Source organism: Xenopus laevis, chromosome 6L (genome assembly GCF_017654675.1).
Source record: "Xenopus laevis strain J_2021 chromosome 6L, Xenopus_laevis_v10.1, whole genome shotgun sequence".
Lineage (NCBI taxonomy): Eukaryota > Metazoa > Chordata > Amphibia > Anura > Pipidae > Xenopus > Xenopus laevis.
The window spans coordinates 20,777,355-20,797,416 of NC_054381.1; the positions used below are offsets into that span (position 1 = coordinate 20,777,355).

General features: G+C 40.9%; 1 protein-coding gene across 10 annotated transcripts in view; it reads left to right on the forward strand.

Annotated features, from left to right (window-relative positions):
* Positions 1 to 20,062, forward strand: part of pard3.L (par-3 family cell polarity regulator L homeolog) — a 417,717-nt gene that overhangs the window by 203,294 nt on the left and 194,361 nt on the right. For all 10 annotated transcript variants that reach the window (XM_018267171.2, XM_018267175.2, XM_018267173.2 and 7 more), the window contains 2 exons: positions 14,016 to 14,210; positions 16,251 to 16,418. In XM_018267171.2, coding sequence (XP_018122660.1) covers positions 14,016 to 14,210; positions 16,251 to 16,418 — 363 coding nt within the window. The remainder of the gene's footprint in view (positions 1 to 14,015; positions 14,211 to 16,250; positions 16,419 to 20,062) is intronic.

A 20,062-nucleotide genomic window follows, 5' to 3' on the forward strand; every position in this document is an offset into this window, starting at 1 on the left:
GTCCAAGTACATGAGCAGGTGCTTGTCTAGATCAGGGGTCCCCATCCTTTTTAACTCGTGAGTCACATTCAAGTGTAAAATAATGTTGGAAAGCAACACAAGCATGAAAAAAGTCCTAGGGACTTCCAAATAAGGGATGTGATTGCGTATTGGTCGCTCCTATGTGGACCTGCAGCCAACAGAAGGCTCTGTTTGGCAGTACATGTGGTTTTTATGCAACTAAAGCTTCCCTTTAAGCCTGGAATTGAAAAATAAGCACCTGCATGGAGGCCACTGGCAGCAACATCCAAGGGGCCGGAGAGCAATATGTTGCTGACGAGCCACTGGTTGGGGATCACTGGTCTAGATGCTAGCAACTAGGGTTTAAATGGTTTCTTGTTAGGGCAGATATTAGTTGGCAGTTAGATATATAACAACCCTGCCAATCAACATGAAGTATAGTTAAGTAAAATATAACCCAAAAAGAGGTGCCTTTATTCAAACACAAAAAAGATCTTTCACAACTATTAGTTGAGGTCTGACAAAGTCAGAGCAACAAACAAAATTTTAAGAAAAAGAAAAAAGAAACCCCACCATATATAGGTATAGTTAAGTAAGGCATGGTAAATAATGAGGTGCATCATTTTTCGCCCATATACTCCAATGGTTGAAAAAATTTCACACGTCAAAAAAAATGTTGTCGCCCATAGACTTCAATGCATTTCAGAAAATGTTCGCTGTTTCGAAAATTTTCTGCAATGCAAAATGGGTCGGATTTGCACATCACTAATGGTAAACCCTAAATTTTATCCATGGTAATAAAGTCCAAGTAGATCTCTTCGAGCAACATTGCTAGTGGTCTTTGGTCTTGCAAAGAAAGCAGGAAAGCAGGGGAGCTCCACCAATGAGGTTGAGCCACTTGCCTCAGGTGGCATCACTCCCCTGGTTGCCAGGGGCAGCAAAAATGCCGCTCCTGGTAACTAAGAGCCGAATTTCCAGTTTTCAACCCAGAAATTCGGCTCTTCTAGTGCAGAGAGCACAATTGCTCTCTCTGAACTGGCGACGTGCACTGCCCGCAAGGAGGGGTGGGGGCGGCAAAGGAAAGCCGCCTCAGGCGGCGAAAAGGCAAGGATTGCCGCTGCAAGAAAGGCAACATGAGATCTCTCAAGCAGACAGTAAAATTCAACACTCTAGTACAGTTATTAGACCTGTTATTCAGAATGCTACAGAATTGTAGTTTTCTGGATAAGGTATCTTTCTGTAATTTCTATCCCCATACTTTGTCTGCTCAAAAATCTTTTGAACATTATATAAACCCAATAGGCTGGTTTTGCCTCCAATAAGGATTAATTATATCTTAGTTGGGATCAAGTACAAGCTACTGTTTTATTATTACAGAGAAAAAGGAAATCATTTTTAAAAATGCAAATTATTTGTTTAAAATAGAGTCTATGGCAGATGGTCTTTCTGTAATTGAGAGCTTTCTGGATAACAGGTTTTCAGATCCAAGTTTCCATATCAGTAGTGATAACCAGTGTTCTTATATGGCCTTTTCCCCAGCTATAGTTCCAGTTGCAGCTGAATGAAGGACAATGTCTTGCCCTTCATATTGTGAGGCAGGTGATAATTCATTCATATCAGTCATCTGTGTGTAATTAATCTCAGTGATCACAGTCAATCCTTGGGACTTTCCTAACGAGATCCCTTAAATATAATTTTCTGTAATTTTGGAGGCATAAAGTAACAGTAACACCAAAAAATGAAAGTGTTTTAAAGTAATGAAAATATCACAGCAGCTAATTTATATAAACAATAGTAGTGTTTCTGAAGAAAACACACCGGTTTTACCAGTGCAGGGCAACGCTGTATTATATTTGTATTACTTTAAAACACTTTCAGTTTTTCATGTTACTGTTCCTTTAGTTAAAAAAAATTATATGCACAAAACAATACAGATTTGTCTCTGTTTAGCATTCACTGTCATGAGAAGTAAATTTGAAACCGGGGCTGTAACATACAGTTTTCTAAATAGAAAACATATGTGGGAACCATTACTGGCAGCATCAAATATTAAGAAAACTCTAAACTCCATGGCATGCTGCAGTTATATTGAGTCACGTATGAAGACACACACAGTACAGGTATGGGACCTGTTATCCAGAATTCTCTGGACCTGGGGTTTTCCAGATAAGGGATCTTTCTGTAATTTGTATCTCCATACCTTAAAGGACCAGTAACTTAAATTTTTTTTTTAAAAAAAGAAAAATTTGTTCACGAAAAAAACCCCACCAAGACTAATTAAACTCAATTAAATTAAACTCATTTATTAAGAAATAACTTACAGCCTTTATTAAGAAATAACTTACTGAAACTCTGATTGTGCTCCTCTTCAGAAAAGCAAAACGCACCCGTTAATAGTGCTGCTCCAGCAGACTTCTGCACTGAGCAAACAGATTTTTTTATATTCAATTTTGAAATCTGACATGGGGCTAGACATATTGTCAATTTCCCAGCTGCCCCCAGTCATGTGACTTGTGACTGCACTTTAGAATGGAACTACTTTCTGGCAGGCTGTTATTTCTCCTACTTAATGTAACTGAATCAGTCTCAGTGGGACTTGGCTTTTAATATTGAGTGCTGTTCTTAGATCTACCAGGCAGCTGTTATCTTGTGTTAGGGAGCTGCTATCTGGTTACCTTCCCATTATTCTTTTGTTAGGCTGCTGCGGGGAGGGGGTGATATCACTTCAACTTGCAGTACAGCAGTAAAGAGTGATTGAAATTTATCACAGCACAAGTCACATGACTGGGGGTAGCTGGGAAACTGACAATATGTCTAGCCCCATGTCAGATTTCACAATTAAATATAAAAAAAAATCTGTTTGCTCTTTTGAAAAATGGATTTCAGTGCAGAATTCTGCTGGAGCAGCACTATTTACAGATGCTTTGTGAAAAAAACATGTTTTCCCATGACAGTATCCCTTTAATGTTTACATGATTTTCTAGTAGACTCAAGGTATGGAGATACAAATTACGGAAAGATCCATTATCCGTAAAACGCCGGGTCCCGGACATTCTGCATAACAGGTCCCATGCCTGTGCCTAGTGTGTTACAAACATCTCGTTAGAGTGCAAGATTCATTGTTGCACCAGTAACTTGTACACCAGGACCTTCATCATCAGCGCAATGTTTTTGTTTTGTTTTTTTCAAATGGTTTCCAGGCAAACAAGTGTTCTGATTAAAATAAAGGCAAACGATACTTTCCCAAACGAGCTTGAAAATAAAATTGTTTGGCAACTGATATTTAACAGCTGCTTCCAAATTGAGAAGAAACAATCACCACCAGATGTGACATATTAACTTAGATAATCGGAATAATGAATTTCTATGTGTACGTGCAAATCGCTTTCAGCAAGACTTAGATGGCATATGGCTGGAATTAAAATTCTTCTTCAAAGGGCTTGGCAGTAGATAGATTTAATGTAGTAAACAACAACAGACAGACACTCGTATTATGTCATTAGGTTTTTTTGGAAGCCATGTCACATTGACACGTTGAGCTGTTGGTTCAGGATTTAATAACGAAGCCTTAAATTCTAGTAAATCATTAAAAAAAATTGCAAAAAATATATATAAATTCCATTATTGGGTGCCTTAACTCATGTCATAGAAGGAAACAAACTCGCTTGGTGCGTATTGTGGGTAAGTGAATGTGCCCGTCTGGTGCGGAGCAGAAACACGTTTGGAAAAACTTTTATTGGAATATTTGGAATTTTTTGCTGTTGTGCCACTTTTTCAATTGAGAGATGATTGTTTTTTTTTCCTATGATCATAAATTATTTGCCTGTAACAGTGTTATTTCCACAGCTCCGTTCCTAATATTAAATAGGAAACATGCTGTCTTTCTAACTAAGGCTTTTCTTCCATTTATTTGCCCTCATTCTTTCAGAGGTGCAGTTACTCAGAATGCTCAGGACCTGGAGTTTTCCGGATAACGGGTCTTTCTGTAATTTGGATCATCATACCTTAAATCTATTAGAAAATTATTGAAACATTAAATAAACCCAATAGAGACATACCGTATATACTCGAGTATAAGCCGATCCGAGTATAAGCCGAGGTACCTAATTTTACCTACGAAAACTGGGAAAACTTATTGACTCTAGTATAAGCCTAGACACAACTACAGCCCTGTCTCCCAGCAGCGCACCTTCCGCCAAAGAGACTCCCCCAGCGATCGACCGGACTTCTTTGCAAAGTTGATGGTGACAGAGAATTGTGCAGAGAGTGCTGTGTGTCATAAAACCATCACTGATCTTTCGTATAACCAACAGCCAACTGTGTGATATTGCCATCACTGTTAATCCTTTATTCAACCAACAGATGGCGCTATGTGATATTGCAGTTACTGTTATTCTTTGATATAACCAACAGAGGGCACTGTGTGATATTGCAGTCACTGTTATTCTTTCATATAACCAACAGATGGCGCTGTGTGATATTGCAGTCACTGTTATTCTTTGATACAACCAACAGATGGCGCTGTGTGATATTGCAGTCACTGTTATTCTTTAATACAACCAACAGATGGCGCTGTGTGATATTGCAGTCACTGTTATTCTTTGATACAACCAACAGATGGCGCTGTGTGATATTGCAGTCACTGTTATTCTTTGATACAACCAACAGATGGCGCTGTGTGATATTGCAGTTACTGTTATTCTTTGATATAACCAACAGATGGCGCTGTGTGATATTGCAGTCACTGTTATTCTTTGATACAACCAACAGATGGCGCTGTGTGATATTGCAGTTACTGTTATTCTTTGATATAACCAACAGATGGCGCTGTGTGATATTGCAGTCACTGTTATTCTTTGATATAACCAACAGATGGCGCTGTGTGATATTGCAGTCACTGTTATTCTTTGATATAACCAACAGAGGGCGCACTGTTATTCTTGCATAAAACCAACAGAGGGCATTGTGGGATATTGCAGTCTCTCCCCAAGTGAACTGTTGGTATAGGAATGATTAAAAGTGACTGCAATATCGGCATCTGCCCGCTGACCCGAGTATAAGCCGAGGTAGACTTTTTCAGCACATTTTGGATGCTGAAAAACTCGGCTTATACTCGAGTATATACGGTAGATAGGACTTCCTCAAAAAATTGTTGAAAAATGTTCTAATTCCTAAAAAACGCTGGCGTTTGGGGGATAATAGCTATGGTGGACCTATTATCCAGAATACTCAGGACCTAGGTTTTCCAGATAAGGTGTAATTATTATCTCCATACCTTGTCTACTTAAAATTAAACATTAATTAACCCCAATAGGCTGGTTTTGCCTCCAATAAGGATTAATTATATCTTAGTTGGGATCAAGTACAAATTACTGTTTTATTATTACAGAGAAAAAGGAAATCATTTTTAATAATGCCTATTTTTTGGATAAAATAGAGTCTATGGGAGACAGGCTTTATCTAATTCAGAGCTTTCTGGATGACAGGTTTCCGGATAATGGGTGCCATACCTGTATAGGATCTATTACCCAGAATGCTCGTGACCTGGGGTTTTCCGGATAATGGATCTTTCCATAATTTGGATCCTCATCCCTTAAGTCTGCTAGAAAATCATGTAAACATTAAAAATAAAAACCCAATAGAATTGTTTTGCTTCCAATAAAGATTAATTATATCTTAGTTGGGATCAAGTACAAGCTACTGTTTTATTATTACAGAGAAAAAAGAAATCATTTTTAATAATGCGTGTTATTTGTATAAAATAGTCTATGGGAGACTGCCTTTCTGTAATTCGGAGCTTTCTGGATAACGGGGCCCATACCTGTACAGGTATAGTATCTGTTACCCAGAATGCTCGGGACCTGGGGTTTTCTGGATAACTGATCTATCCATAATTTGGATCTTCATACCTTAAGTCTGCTAAAAAATCATGTAAACATTAAATAAACCCAATAGGATTGGTTTGCCTTCAATAAAGATTAAATTATATCTTAGTTTGGATCAAGTACACAGTGCTGTTTTATTATAAAAGGGAAAAAGGAAAAAACATTAAAACATTTTGATTAAGTGAGTTATTAGGAGTCTGTGGGAGATGACCTTCCCTTAATTTGGAGCTTTCTGGCTAATGGGTTTCCAGATAATGAGTCCCAAAATTGTATATAAATTACAGCCGAGTCGGTTGGCAATTGCTTATTAACACCTCGTGGTGGCCAGGGCTGATTTCATTGCTTCCGGAAAGTTTTCACTATAGGAATAGAATAATCAGGACAAATAGGTGCCACCTGGGACAATAACTGCAGAATTTGGAAAGGCGCCGATAACCAAGTTTTGCTTCCTGGTCAAGATTCGGAAAGTTAGATTGATAGGCGAGCGGTGAGCAGTGAACCATTCATTCTGCCATAGGCATGCTATAATATCTCCAAATGAAAATTGAGAACTGGTGTGAGATTTCCGAAAAAGTAAAACAAGAGTAATTGAAAATAATTTATTAGGACCTAAGCCTAGCGCATTTCATGCCTATTGAGGTAGTTATGATAGGCTAGTGGGCACACCCCTTTACATATTTATTTTTATAGGAGTTGTGACCAATCAGGAGAGCGCTTTCATCAACCAATCACATTTGTGAAAACACTGGGAAACAAACTGGGAAAAAACACAACAATAAATTATAATTATATATACACATCGAGAAAATAAAAGAAAGTCTTTCAATTCTATTTTTGTTTTGTTTCATTGTATGCACTCTCAGACTAGGGTTAACTGCGAGATCCTCCCTTATTTATAATTTTTTTGGCTGAATTTAAGAATGTACTTACTCGGGCATTTTGCATCTCTCACTTATATACCTTATATTTTTATGTTTTTATCTCTTACTGCTCCTCTGCACCCTCACAAGCTACACAATTAGGATCACACACATTATGGCAATAGCCAGAAATCATGGAGAAATCGTGGTTGCACAGGTTATGTTTTGGATACACCGTTCTGTCTCTGTATATTGTTTGCACTTGAATTGGAGCAGCCATATTGTTGGTTTGGTGGATATCCTTGGCTGATGCCAGTGCTATGACCAATAGCTGCTGTTTAGCCATAATATATCTAAAGCCAAACACATAATGCCTCAATATTTTATTATAATATAATAATAGTTTGTTGCTGCTTTTTACACCAAGAAACTCTTTATTGCTGCTGATAGGGAGGCCTTTGTGGAAAGGTGGCCATACATGGGTAGATTTAAGCTGCTGATTCGGGCCTTTTAGAATGATTCGACGGCTTATCTGTCACTAGGGTCGCCATCTGTCAGGATTTTATCCGGACAGCCCGGTTTTTGGAAGGGCTGCCTAGGTGAAAAGTGCCTGTCCGGTACTGATGTGTGGGCCGGCCCGAAACCCGTGGGTCGGGCGGCTTCGGGCCGACTGCTGCACAAAATCTTTGGGGCGGGTTCGGGTTGAGCTCTTCTCCTGCTCTCACCGCCCGCGACCTAGTACTTCTGGCTTCCGGCGCTGGAACTTATAGACTTCCGCCTGCCCCCACCCCTTTTGTGGCATCACTGTGGGCTGGGGCGGGCACGGGTCTATAAAAAGTGGACAGCAGTGTGCCTGGGCCAGTTGCGGTTCGGGAGGGGACGAGTTAGGGTCTGGTGTGGGTCAAGAAATTCTCAACCCACACACATCACTACTGTCCGGATTTCAAAATTAGGAGATCTGGACAAGACATTGAAGTGACTGACATGGCGATCAGCCAATCGCTGATCACCACTTCATCAGTCCCGCCTCCGACATCATCAGCCCCATGACCCACGTCACTGGCCTGCCTCCGACGTTGCCCAGCCCACCTCCAACATCACTAAGCCCACCCCCCCACACGTCACCATCCTGCCGCCCCACATCACCATCCTGCTGCCCCACATATGTCATCATCCCGCCCCTGCCCATTTTCATGAAGAAAAAAGGTGGCAACCATATCTGTCACCGTAGGGGGACAGGCCTCCCAGACTGATATCTTGTCAAAAATCGTCCAGATCTGCATCGGGCTGCTTTGCTGCAGTACTTGGCCTGTTGGCTGGTAGTCCATTTTCGTAATTCGATTGTTTGTCCGCAGGGCCGGATTAGACCAATACCTTTTGGTGGACATATTGAGGGGGGGGGAAATCTGTGGCACATTCTCTTGGTTTCTGTTTGGGTTCTTCTTTTTGCTTTACACATTTGGTTACTGTTTGTTTGAGAGGCTCTAGTGCACATTTATTTGTCTTTATGAATATGAGCTGAAGTTGCCCTCGTTCTTCCTGTGCCAGGGCAAAATGGAGCAGTCTGACCGAGTAGACATGGGCTATTGCTTGTTAGATTTTACCCAGCAATACCTAGTGAATTGGCCATTTCCCAGCCATGGAACAAGGCCGTTTCAATTATGGAAATACAATATGTAAACATGAGACCCTTTATGGCTTAAGACGCATAATGTCTCTTGCAACGTTAAACAGGAGTTCTCCCGTGCCTGGCAATTTATGGGGAATCCAATAAACAAGCTTTTATTTTTCATAACATCTTGCCTAGTAAGAGGGCAATAGTTAAGATGAACCCTTCTTCTTTATACGACTCAATTTTACTTTGTATAGTTCACTTTCAATAGATTTGTGTTGTCCCCGGCATTAAATATCTCGGATATATGTGCACTTTTCTATCTGACCACCTCCCGTCCCCAATTGACACTCTTACACATACGTTTTCCAGTTGAAAGAAGAGCGTTTTGTTCCAGTCGATTTGTATTAAACACCGTGTTTAAAGAAAGCTATTCAGTCTTATTTTATCCTTCATCTTTTCTATTGGAAGTGATATACATGAATAGCTTCATTCAGAGAAAGTCATTTTCCTTGACCTTTATATTGAGATGATGGTATGAATGAGACACGGGGCAAATCTCTTCAGCTGTTCATGAATATGTAAGCAGGGAGTCGGGGAGACAAAATAATGTAGTAATCACTTGTGGGTCCTGCTAGCAGAATGCTAAATGAACATTACAATTAGCCAAACCCTTACTGGTCTGTGCCACATCCCCAGCTACAATAGGAAGGAGTATAGAAAGTGTGCTTATATAGGTATGGGACCTGTTCCATAATTCAGATCTTCATCTCTTAAATGGATTCTGTCATGATTTTTAAGATGTAGTTTTTATTTCTAAAAACACTGCAAATAATTAACTCTACAATATAAAATGTCATTCCTGAACCACCAAGTGTGTGTTTTTTTTTTAGTAATATTGGTGTGTAGGCTCCATCTCAGGTCATTGTGCCAGGTCAGCCTTTTGGGTTTATTTAATGTTTACATGATTTTCTAGTAGACTTAAAGGCAATTTTTTTTCTCAAAATGCATCAGTTAATAGTGCTGCTCCAGCAGAATTCTGCACTGAAATCCGTTTCTCAAAAGAGGAAACAGATTCTGCTATATTTAATTTGGAAATCTGACATGGGGCTAGACATATTGTCAGTTTCCCAGCTGCCCCCAGTCATGTGACTTTTGCTCTGATAAACGTCAGTCACTCTTTACTGCTGTATAACTTAAATAATTTCCCAAAGCATGCTTGTAAGTTAAAAAACAAGTTTATTACATCTTATAAAACATCATAAAATCCCCTTAAGGCGCCTCAGTTTGGTCACTGCAGGACTCCAGCATGCTATAATAATGTTTACTCTATATCCAAGTTTACTAAAATAACTCTTTACTGCTGTACTGCAAGTTGGAGTGATATCACCCCCTCCCCAGCAGCCAAACAACAGAACAATGGGAAGGTAACCAGATAACAGCTCCCTAACACAAGATAACAGCTGCCTGGTAGATCTAAGTACAGCACTCAATAGTAAAATCTAGGTCCCACTGTGACATATTCAAGCATAGAGTCTAGTGCTACACAATCAATCTCACCGCTTTTTGTAGCGTCGGGTGCCAGCTGCGACTCTGTCTGCCCAGGTCCAGTGCAAATTCCAATACAAATTCCAGCAGCACTCCGGTATAGTGAAAGAAATTTATTTGTGCAAATGAAGCAACGTTTCGGGCTTAACCAGCCCTGGGCTGGTTATGCCCGAAACGTTGCTTCATTTGCACAAATAAATTTCTTTCACTATACCGGAGTGCTGCTGGAATTTGTATTGGACTGTGACATATTCAGTTACATTGAGTAGGAGAAACAACAACCTGCCCGAAAGCAGTTCCATCATAAAGTGCTGGCTCTTTCTGAAAGCACATGACCAGGCGAAATACCTGAGATGCACCTACACACCAATATTACAACTAAAAAAATACACTTGCTGCTTCAGGAATGACATTTTATATTGTAGAGTGAATTATTTGCAGTGTAAACTGTGTAATTTAGAAATAAAAATTAAAGGAGAACCAAACCCTTGCTAATAAAAACCTCTAGCCCCCCCTACTCTACATAGGCCCCCCTCCCTGCTCCCACCAGTCTAGGTGGTACCTTTGGTAAATGCCCCTAACTCTTTAGCAAATTAAAGAATGAGGAGAGCACTTCTCAATAGCAAAAAACGCTGTGGTTGTGTTTATTTAGGGCTACTACATGACATGTTTTGGGTCATTACATACTCTTTCTCAAGTGCCCCTAACTCTTCACTTACCCCTCATTGCAGATTCAGGACATCAGAGTTCACGGGCGCCATCTTCTTCTCTTTAGTAATCTTCGAGTCTTCTTCCAACACTTCTGCAATTTCCATGACTATTGGCGCATGCACAGTTGTCGCAAAACAGAAGATTGCTCCAACTGCCCTTGCGTCGTTATGCCGCTCTATTCCCGAAGACTATCGAAGAGAAGAAGATGGCGCCCATGAACTCCGTTGCCTAGAATCTGCACCGAGGGGTAAGTTAAGAGTAAGGGCATTTACCAAAGAGACCACCTAGGCTGTTCTCCTTTAAGCTTGGGGGCGTCCTACTTGGATTCTCAGTGGCTGCTTCTGAATTAAAGGGCCTTTATATAACATTTGTCCATTTAGAACCACACTAGAAACATATCTCTTGGATGCAGCACAAGGCCCTAAATAACCCTTGCACGACCAGTTCCAGAAGATCTCAGCCTTATGATGTCTGATGCAACACTGTTGATCTCTGTGGGAATCCAGAATCTTGTGGTTTCGGCTGGTGGTTCACTCAATGCTTTTACATGACCGCACTGGGCAAAAAACACACTAAAGCTGTCCAGCTTGGGCCACCACTGCACATTTTTGGGCGGTAGGGGCCTTGTGGTTTCTTATTGTATTGCCAAACTAACCACAAAGTCTACTTTTAGAAGAAGATTGCTATTATGAAATTAAAGGAAACCAGAGTTCCTTTACTTGTCACAGACCATTAGATTTCAGTTCCAATAACAATATCAGTCTGTGTCTGCCTATTGATCGATTGAGCTGTTTATCTAGCTATCCCATAAATAAACAGCCAATTGAATACCTAGTACAGGTATGGGACCTGTTATCCAGAATGCTCGGGACCTGAGCTTTTCCGAATAACAGACCTTTCCCTAATTTGGATCTTCATACCTTAAATCTACTAGAAAATCATGTAAACATGAAATAAATCCAATAATCTGGTTTTGCTTCCAATAAGCATTAATTATATCTTAGTTGGGATTAAATAAAGATACTGTTTTATTATTACAGAGAAAAAGGAAATCATTTTTAAAAATTTGGATTATTTCATTATAATGGAGTCTATTGGAGCCATTCCTTAATTCGGAGAATTCTCGGATAATGGATCCCATACCTGTATAGAAAAATATAGTGTGAGAATCTGAATATCCAGTTACCATGATTCCTGGCCCCTCGCCATTAGTTATAGCTAGAAAACTTCTTTCCTTTCAATCCTAATATCATTCATTGCGACGGTTAATGCGGAATGCTTAACCTCACCCGTCCCCTTTCACCGTTTTATTCCAGAAACATTAAGTGGAGAGGTGTTAAACGGTTGCATTATGTAATGTAATAAAAGCCGTACTCCTCTTCTGAAGACAATAATCATCAATGAACTTCTCCAAGTTAAAATATCCTTTTTTTTTTTTTACTTCAATGCAACCGGGTCACTTGGAAGGGCAATGCAGTTAGATAGGTTTCCGAGAAACCGGTGAGTGAGTGGGTGGCTATAATAATGCAAATGGAAGAAGCCAATAAAAGATCACAGTCTCCATTGCAGGTAGGGCGCGAGGACAGAGGGCTTCTGGGCATTGCATCTTGGTAATATCCTTTAACAGAATCAAAATATGAAATCACCTTCATGGGAAACCATTGTCTTAAGATAAAAAGAGAGAGAGAGTGATAATATTATAATTTTACTTATAGGAGAATAGTGTGGCCATCCATTTTGTTGTAGGTAGTTTAAGTATTAAGGCAGAGACACATGGTCAGATTCGAGAAGATTAGTCGCCTGGCGACAAATCTCTTCTTCTTCGGGGCGACTAATCTCCCCGAACTGGCTTTCCGCCGGCTAGAATGTAAATCACCAGCGGAATGGCAATCAGGGCGCTTTGTTTTCCGAAGACGCCCCAAGTTTCCTCGTAAGGGAACTTTTTGCGACTACTGAAAACGAATCGATCCAAGTGCCGTCCAGCCGGTGATTTCCATTCTAGCCTGCGGGAAGGCAGTTCGGGGAGATTAGTCGCCCCCAAGAAGAGGAGATTTGTTGCCGGGCGACTAATCTCCCCGAATCTGAGCGTGTGTCTCTGCCCTAAGTCAGATTGTTCTTATCTGGTCATTCTTCGCCCAGGCTGAAGTATCTGATCTTTCAGGAAGGTTTTCTAATACAGGTATGGGATCTGTTATCTGGGAACCTGTTATCCAGAAAGCTCAGAATTATGGCATGATTTTCTACCATAGACTCCATTTTATCCAAATCAACCACATTTTTAAAATGCATTTTTTTTTCCTGTAATAATAAAATAGTACAGGTATGGGATCTGTTATCCGGAAACCCATTATCCAGAAAACTCTGAATTACGCAAAGGCTGCCTCCCATAGACTCCATTATAATGAAATAATCCACATTTTTTAGAATTTCCTTTTGCTCTGTAGTAATAAAACCGTACCTTGTACTTGATCCAAACTAAGATATAATTAATCCTAATTGGAGGCAAAACCATTTTATTGGGATTATTTAATGTTTAAAGTATTTTCTAATAGACTTAAGGAAGGAAGATCCAAATTATGGAAAGATCTGTTATCCAGAAATCCCCAGGTCCCAGGCATTCTGGATAACAGGTCCCATACCTGTACTTTGTACTTGATCCCTACTAAGATAATAGGAAGCAAAACAAGCCTTTTGGGTTTATTGAATGTTTAAAAAATATTTTCTGATGTTGCATATATGAAACTGCTTAATAAAACTTTCAGTTTTAAAAAAAAAAAATTTTCTGGCAGACGTAAGGTATGAAGATCCAAATTACGGAAAGATCTGTTATCCGAAAAATGCCCAGGTCCTGAGCATTCTGGGTAGCAGGTCCCATACCTGTACCACTTTTACATTGACACACTCTTTTGGGTGATTGTTGACCATTGGTATTATTTTGGCTTTGGGCAATTAGCCTGACGTTCATATTGATCTCTAGGAGTTTTTAAGCCCATACAGGGAGCACTTGGCCAGTTTGGCCAGAATAACCCTGTTGACTTTTTTATACTGTCATTGTGCACTTATATGAATTATATTGTATTATAACTGATAATAAAGTGTAAAGTATACAGTTGTAGGCAGTCGGTGTGCCCAACAAGAAAACCTCTGTGCTGGAGCCAACCCCTCTGACTTTGAGCTCACTATACTCTCCATGTGATACTGAGTTGTGCTCAGATCCAGATCCAGATCCAATCTGTTTTACACTATATATACACATTGTAGAACTGGTTAATTGGATGAGGCATAGCAGTGCTTTAAGGTGGGAATATATCTAGCGTCTCTGCCATAAAATGAGATATTGCTGACTTTTTTTTATGTTTTTTTTTAAATGCAATGTTTTCCCCCCTATTAATCCAATAGAAACTGGAGGAAGAAGAAGAAGAACTTGTTTTGACTCCAGATGGCACACGGGAGTTTCTTACCTTTGAAATCCCTTTGAATGATTCTGGCTCTGCTGGGCTAGGTGTGAGTGTCAAAGGCAACAGGTCAAAGGAGAACCACGCTGACCTGGGCATCTTCGTTAAATCCATCATTAATGGCGGAGCAGCATCCAAGGTTGGTATGAAATGCAAATAATAAGCGGTCAAATGTTAGAGTTTTTTTTATACCACAAATGAACTCACAACTCGAATGGTTTCTTATTTAAAGGGGTACTGTCATAGGAAAACATGTTTTTTCCCCAAAACACATCAGTTAATAGTGCTACTCCAGCAGAATTCTGCACTGAAATCTGTTTGTCAAAAGAGCCAACTGATTTTTTTCTATTTAATTTTGAAATCTGAAATGGGGCTAGACATATTGTCAGTTTCCCAGGATCCTCAGTCATGTGACTTGTGTTCTGATAAACTTCAGTCACTCTTTACTGCTGTACTGCAAGTTGGAGTGACATCACTCCCTTCCCCCCCCAGCAGCCTAACACCAGAACCAGGCCCCGATTTGTGGAAAGGCCACCAAGGCCTGGGCCTAGGGCGGCAGGATTTTAGGGGGTGGCATGCTGTCCAATTTATTCAAGAACACTAGGGATGTGCAGGAGATACAATCGTTTTTTTAAATTTCCTGTGCGCCAATCCCCATTGCTCCGGTCCCAATGATGAAAATTAGCATGAATAAAGAAAGGACGGGCGATGAATGGCAGTGGGCCTTGGGGCGCCCGCTATGTAAATCCGGCCCTGAACAGAACAATGGGAATGTAACCAGATAACAGCTCCCTAACACAAGATAACAGCTGCCTGGTAGATCTAAGAACAGCACTCAATAGTAAAATTCAGGTCCCACTGAGACACATTCAGTTACATTGAGTAGGAGAAACAACAGCCTGCCAGAAAGCAGTTCCATACTGCAGCACTGGCTGTTTCTGAAATATCACCAATAACCAATATTACAACAACAAAAAATACACTTATTGGTTCAGGAATGAAATTTTATATGGTAGAGTGAATTGTTTGCTGTGTAAACAGTGTAATTTAGAAATAAAAACGGCACCATAAAAATCATAACAGAATCCCTTTATGAAAAAAGTCGAATGGAAAAAGCTTAAATCAGCGAGTTCAAGTTGCGAAATTTTAGGCGGAAAAAACCCTTGAATCACTCGATATGATTGAGTTTGAGGGAGCACTGCCATTGACTCCTACATGACCTCGACAGGTTTTAGATGGTGTATTTTCAGATTCAAGATTCCAGGGTTAGGGTATAATAAATCTCGAAAAAATGTGTTTTTTTTTTTAAAGGAGATGGAAAGGCATCCTGCAATTCAATCCTTGGGGTGCTATATGTTAGGCACCCCAAGTGATTGAATTGACTTACTTGACACCCCAGGCCGGTGCTCTTATCAGCAGAAAACTGCACCGGCCTGGGGTTATTCCAGTTAGCACCCGGGAGTGATCCTCTTCCATCTTGCGCTTTCTTCACGCAGGCTGCGCATGTGCAGTAGAACGAAAAGCCGAACTTTAACTAAAAAGTACGGCTATTTAGTTCAACTGCGCATGCGTTTCCCCCGGGAAATTTGAAGAAAAAGAAGCCGGAAGTGGATCGATCTGTGGTGCTCACTGGTATAACCCCAGGCCGGTGCAGTTTTCTGCTGATAGGAGCACCTGCCTTGGGTTTCAGGTAAGTAAATACAATCACTTGGGGTGCCTAACATTTGGCATCCCCAAGTGCACCAAGCCTTTCCTTCTCCTTTAACCCAAAAATCACCTCGAAAACATGGATTTTAGTGGAAAACACAACTCGATCCTTCGTAAATAACTACCTAAATGTTGCAAGCATTGAGCAAGATATGCAGCCATATTGTTTTACTTGGCCGAGACATTTGCCATAGATTTCAGTAACCACAAATACGTGGCCACTAGGGGTGCCATTGCTACTGCAGTCTATGGAGATTGCGAATGTTAGTGCAGCTCTCCTTTTGTACACACTAATGTCACAGAAAAAAAAAATTGTAATGGGTTATATTTTCCCTGCTTAGAGCTATTACACTGCACGGTAGCCACGTCTGAAGATGAATATGTTGTTATTGATATTTTAGCTCTGTGGTGTGCAAAAGTCATTTCTCTCTTAATGTAAACAAATTGTCCTTTTTTTTAATATATTTACCAGGATGGAAGGCTTCGCGTTAACGATCAGCTTGTAGCGGTCAATGGAGAGTCTCTGTTGGGCAAAACAAATCAGGATGCCATGGAGACTCTTAGGAAATCAATGTCCACGGAAGGTAACAAGCGAGGGATGATCCAGCTTATTGTGGCACGGCGGATCAAGCGCAGCGAGGTAAGACCCCAAGTCTCATTCCCAATGCTGTCCTTTTATATATCACTATGTGAGTGGATCCGAATGACTCAAATCTTTCATTTTGTTTGATGGTTTTCTGATCTAGTGTCTTCACCCAGGTCAGACAGGGTCTGACTGGGCCTGCGGGACACCGGGAAAAAACCCGGTGGGCACCGGCCGTTGTGGGCCCCGACCTGCTATTATTACCGCTGCTTCCTAAACTTCCTTCCGGCCCCCAGTTGCCGCCGAGCAGGGTCTGACTGGGCCCTGTGGGCCACTGCAGTGCCAGACACAGTTTCCGTTTGGCTGGGCCCATTAAAAAATAAACAAATTGTGGGCCAGCAGGGCGGCATGCATATGCGGTGGCGCTAGTGACACGTGCTCCGCGGGGGCCCCAGAGGTAAGGAACCCAGTGGGCCCCCAAAGGTCCAGTTCGCAACTGAGGTCAGATGATGCTGGAAGCTTGCTTGTGGGTGAGACAATTGAGAGTTTATATTGGGCAGCAGTTTCAGACTTGCATAAGATTTCATTGTTCTGAATTAGGGATGCACCGAATCCAGGATTCGGCCTTTTTCAGCAGGATTCAGAATTGGCCGAATCCTCATACCTGGCCGTAATGAATCAGAATCCTTAAAATCACGTGACTTTTTTTTGTCACAAAACAAGGAAGTATTTTTTTTTTCACTGTGCGCACTGTTCTTTTTTTCCTTCTTGTTCCTCATTTGCATATCCACATTAGAATTGTGATTCGGTTCGGAATGTGGCTGAATCTTTCACAAAGGATTTTGTTCAAAATAGTTGATTCAGTGCATCCCTGTTTGTAATTCCCCAGTACTAAACCCAATACTAAAGGAAAGCCTAGTTTATAGTGGACCTAGTTTATTTTGCAGCTGCACTCATGCAGGCCCTCCTGGAATCAAGCGTTCCATCTTAGCTTTCCCGCTTCCCTTGTATAAATGGCAGCCTTCCCATGAAATGTGTGTATTGATTTCTGGAATCCATGTTCTGCTTTTGTATTATTTACTGTATTACATCCAATCAATTCCCTGTCTCACCGCCTGTTTTATTTGCACAAGTTTACTGGCAGCAATCGCCTCCACTACATTTTTAATTGGGTAATTTGCCATTGTTTTACACCGCGCAAAAAGCCACGTTATTACAAATGGCATTTATTATAAAGCCAATTTGCACAGAGTCAGACACGGGGAGTCTCTTTCTTTGTCTTCTCTTAGGTTTCCCATTGTTTGCTAATTGTGCCTGTTACATATATTCTCCCTTTGGCTTGGCATTACTATGCAATACAGTTAGCAGTAAGAAATAACAGTGCTGCTGTGTTGTATTGTCACTTACAATGACCTTAAAGGAACAGTAATGCCAAAAAAATGAAAGTGTTTTAAAGTAATAAAAATATAATGCAGTGTTGCCCTGCACTGGTAAAACTGATGTGATTGCTTCAGAAACACTACTATAGTTTATATAAATAAGCTGTTGTGTAGCAATGGCGGAAATTGAAAAAAAGTCTATATGGCACAGGTTAAATAGTGGATAACAGATAACACCATTGTGTTCTACAGAGCTTTTCTGCTGTGTAACCGGAGCCTTTTCTCCTATGAATGGCTGCCCCCCCCCCCATTGCTACTCAGGAGCTTATTTATATAAACTATAGTAGTGTTTCTGAAGCTAACACATCAGTTTTACTAGTGTACGGCAACACTGCATTATATTTTTATTACTTTTATTTTTTTATGTTACTATTCCTTTAAGATGACCATACAGGGACCGACGTGTATGGGCCCCAACAACGGTCCTGTCAGAAATCCATGGGGCAAGTTGGATTTTCCTGTCCAACAAGGACCACATTGAGATGTTGGCGAGGTCCTCATTGAATGGCTCTGTAACGGAGGCCATACACACAAAGATGACCTTAAGGTGGCTGATATCGGGCTAGTCCAATTGTGGGCCCTACGATCACAACACCAGGAATGTAGGCAGTTGAACAAGGACTATATCAATTATCAACGAACTTATGTGGTTTGCGTTCCAACTGAAATTTTAGAGCAGAGACACACGTCTCATTCAGGGAGATTAGTCGCCCAGCGACAAATCGCCTCTTCTTCGGGCTACTAATCTCTCCGAACTGCCTTCTAGAATCTAAATCGATGGTGGGATGGCACTCTGAGCGCTTCGTTTGCCAAAGTTGCCTTGCAAGGAAACTTTGGAAAATGAAACGCTAGATTCTAGCCGGTGGGAAGGCAGTTCGGGGAGATTAGTTGCCGGAAGAAGAGGCGATTTGCCGCGGGCGACTTAATCTCCCCGAATTTCCACGTGTGTCTCTGCCCTTAAACCTGTCTGATCAACATCTGCCGATTTTCAGCCAGATATTGGTCAGGGAAGCCCACCCATACACTGGGCAATAATCTACCAACCTGGTCTGTCGGCAGCTTCTATCGGCCGTGTATGGCCAAATCCCTCCATATGATCCAGTCCTTGGATGGCCCAATTTGGCCCAGCGCATGGGTTGCCAAATCGGACCCAGATTTGCTTGTTTGGTGACCTCTCCAAATCTTTCAGTATATGATCAACTTGTGCTAAAACCCACACTGGATATTTACATACCTCCCAACTGTCCCGTTTTTCGTGGGACAGTCCCGATTTTGACAGCTCAACCCACAGGCCTGGATTGTTACTGAATTGTCCCAACTTTCTCTTTGATCTCCTGCACTGAACAGCCAGAAAAATATACAAAGTTTAAAACTTAATTGGCTTTTGGCAGAGATCCCAGAATAGATACTTTTGTAACAATATAAGATAAGCAGGTCTCTTGGGAGAACTTAGACTCACAACTTAAAGGGCAATTCACCTTCTTTAGCAAAACTGTAATAACCACAGAAATGTGTTCAAACGTTCATAACCTGCCAAATTTTGTAAAATGGACTTTGTAATTGGGGGGGGGGGATTTACCATGCTGAGTGCTGCAAATCTTCTATTTCCAAAATGTTGGGAGGTATGTATGTATGTAAGTAAGTAATACTATGCAAACTACCATGGAGAATCAGATTCTGTTGTCGGCTTCTTCAGGCCTTGTTTTTGTTGAAGTAAATGTCCACCCCCAAATTTATTTTCCCCATAATGAAACCAAATTGAATGTGTCCCTTCTGCACCATTGGCTCTGAGTCATGAAACAGTGTAGTGGAAGCAAGCTCTCCTCCAGCCAAGACTCCTTTGTTTCAAGAGTCAGAGCCAGCAGTGCAGAGAATAGAACAAATACTGCTCTCAATAGCAAATGCGTTTATAAACCATAAGACGTGTTCCTATTATACAGAGATTCATAGCGAGGGTTCCCGTATACAGGCAGAAGAGTTGGTGGTTGTTGCTGCAGAATTATCCCTGATATTAATGTTCCACGCGCTGATAATAGAAGTCTTCAGCGAGCTAAAAAGCTTGATTCAATACAATTCATACTGGCCCTGGGAAAAAGAAAAAAAGAAAAAAAAAAAAAAAACTAGCATGTTGGTTCGATTCCCCTTAATGGACCTACATAAGATTTATTTATTGATTGAATGCAGAGCTTTCTAAAACTCATCACTTGCCCATGATTCCTTTTGTTGTTGCATATACCTGCCATTGATTGTCTGCACGCAACA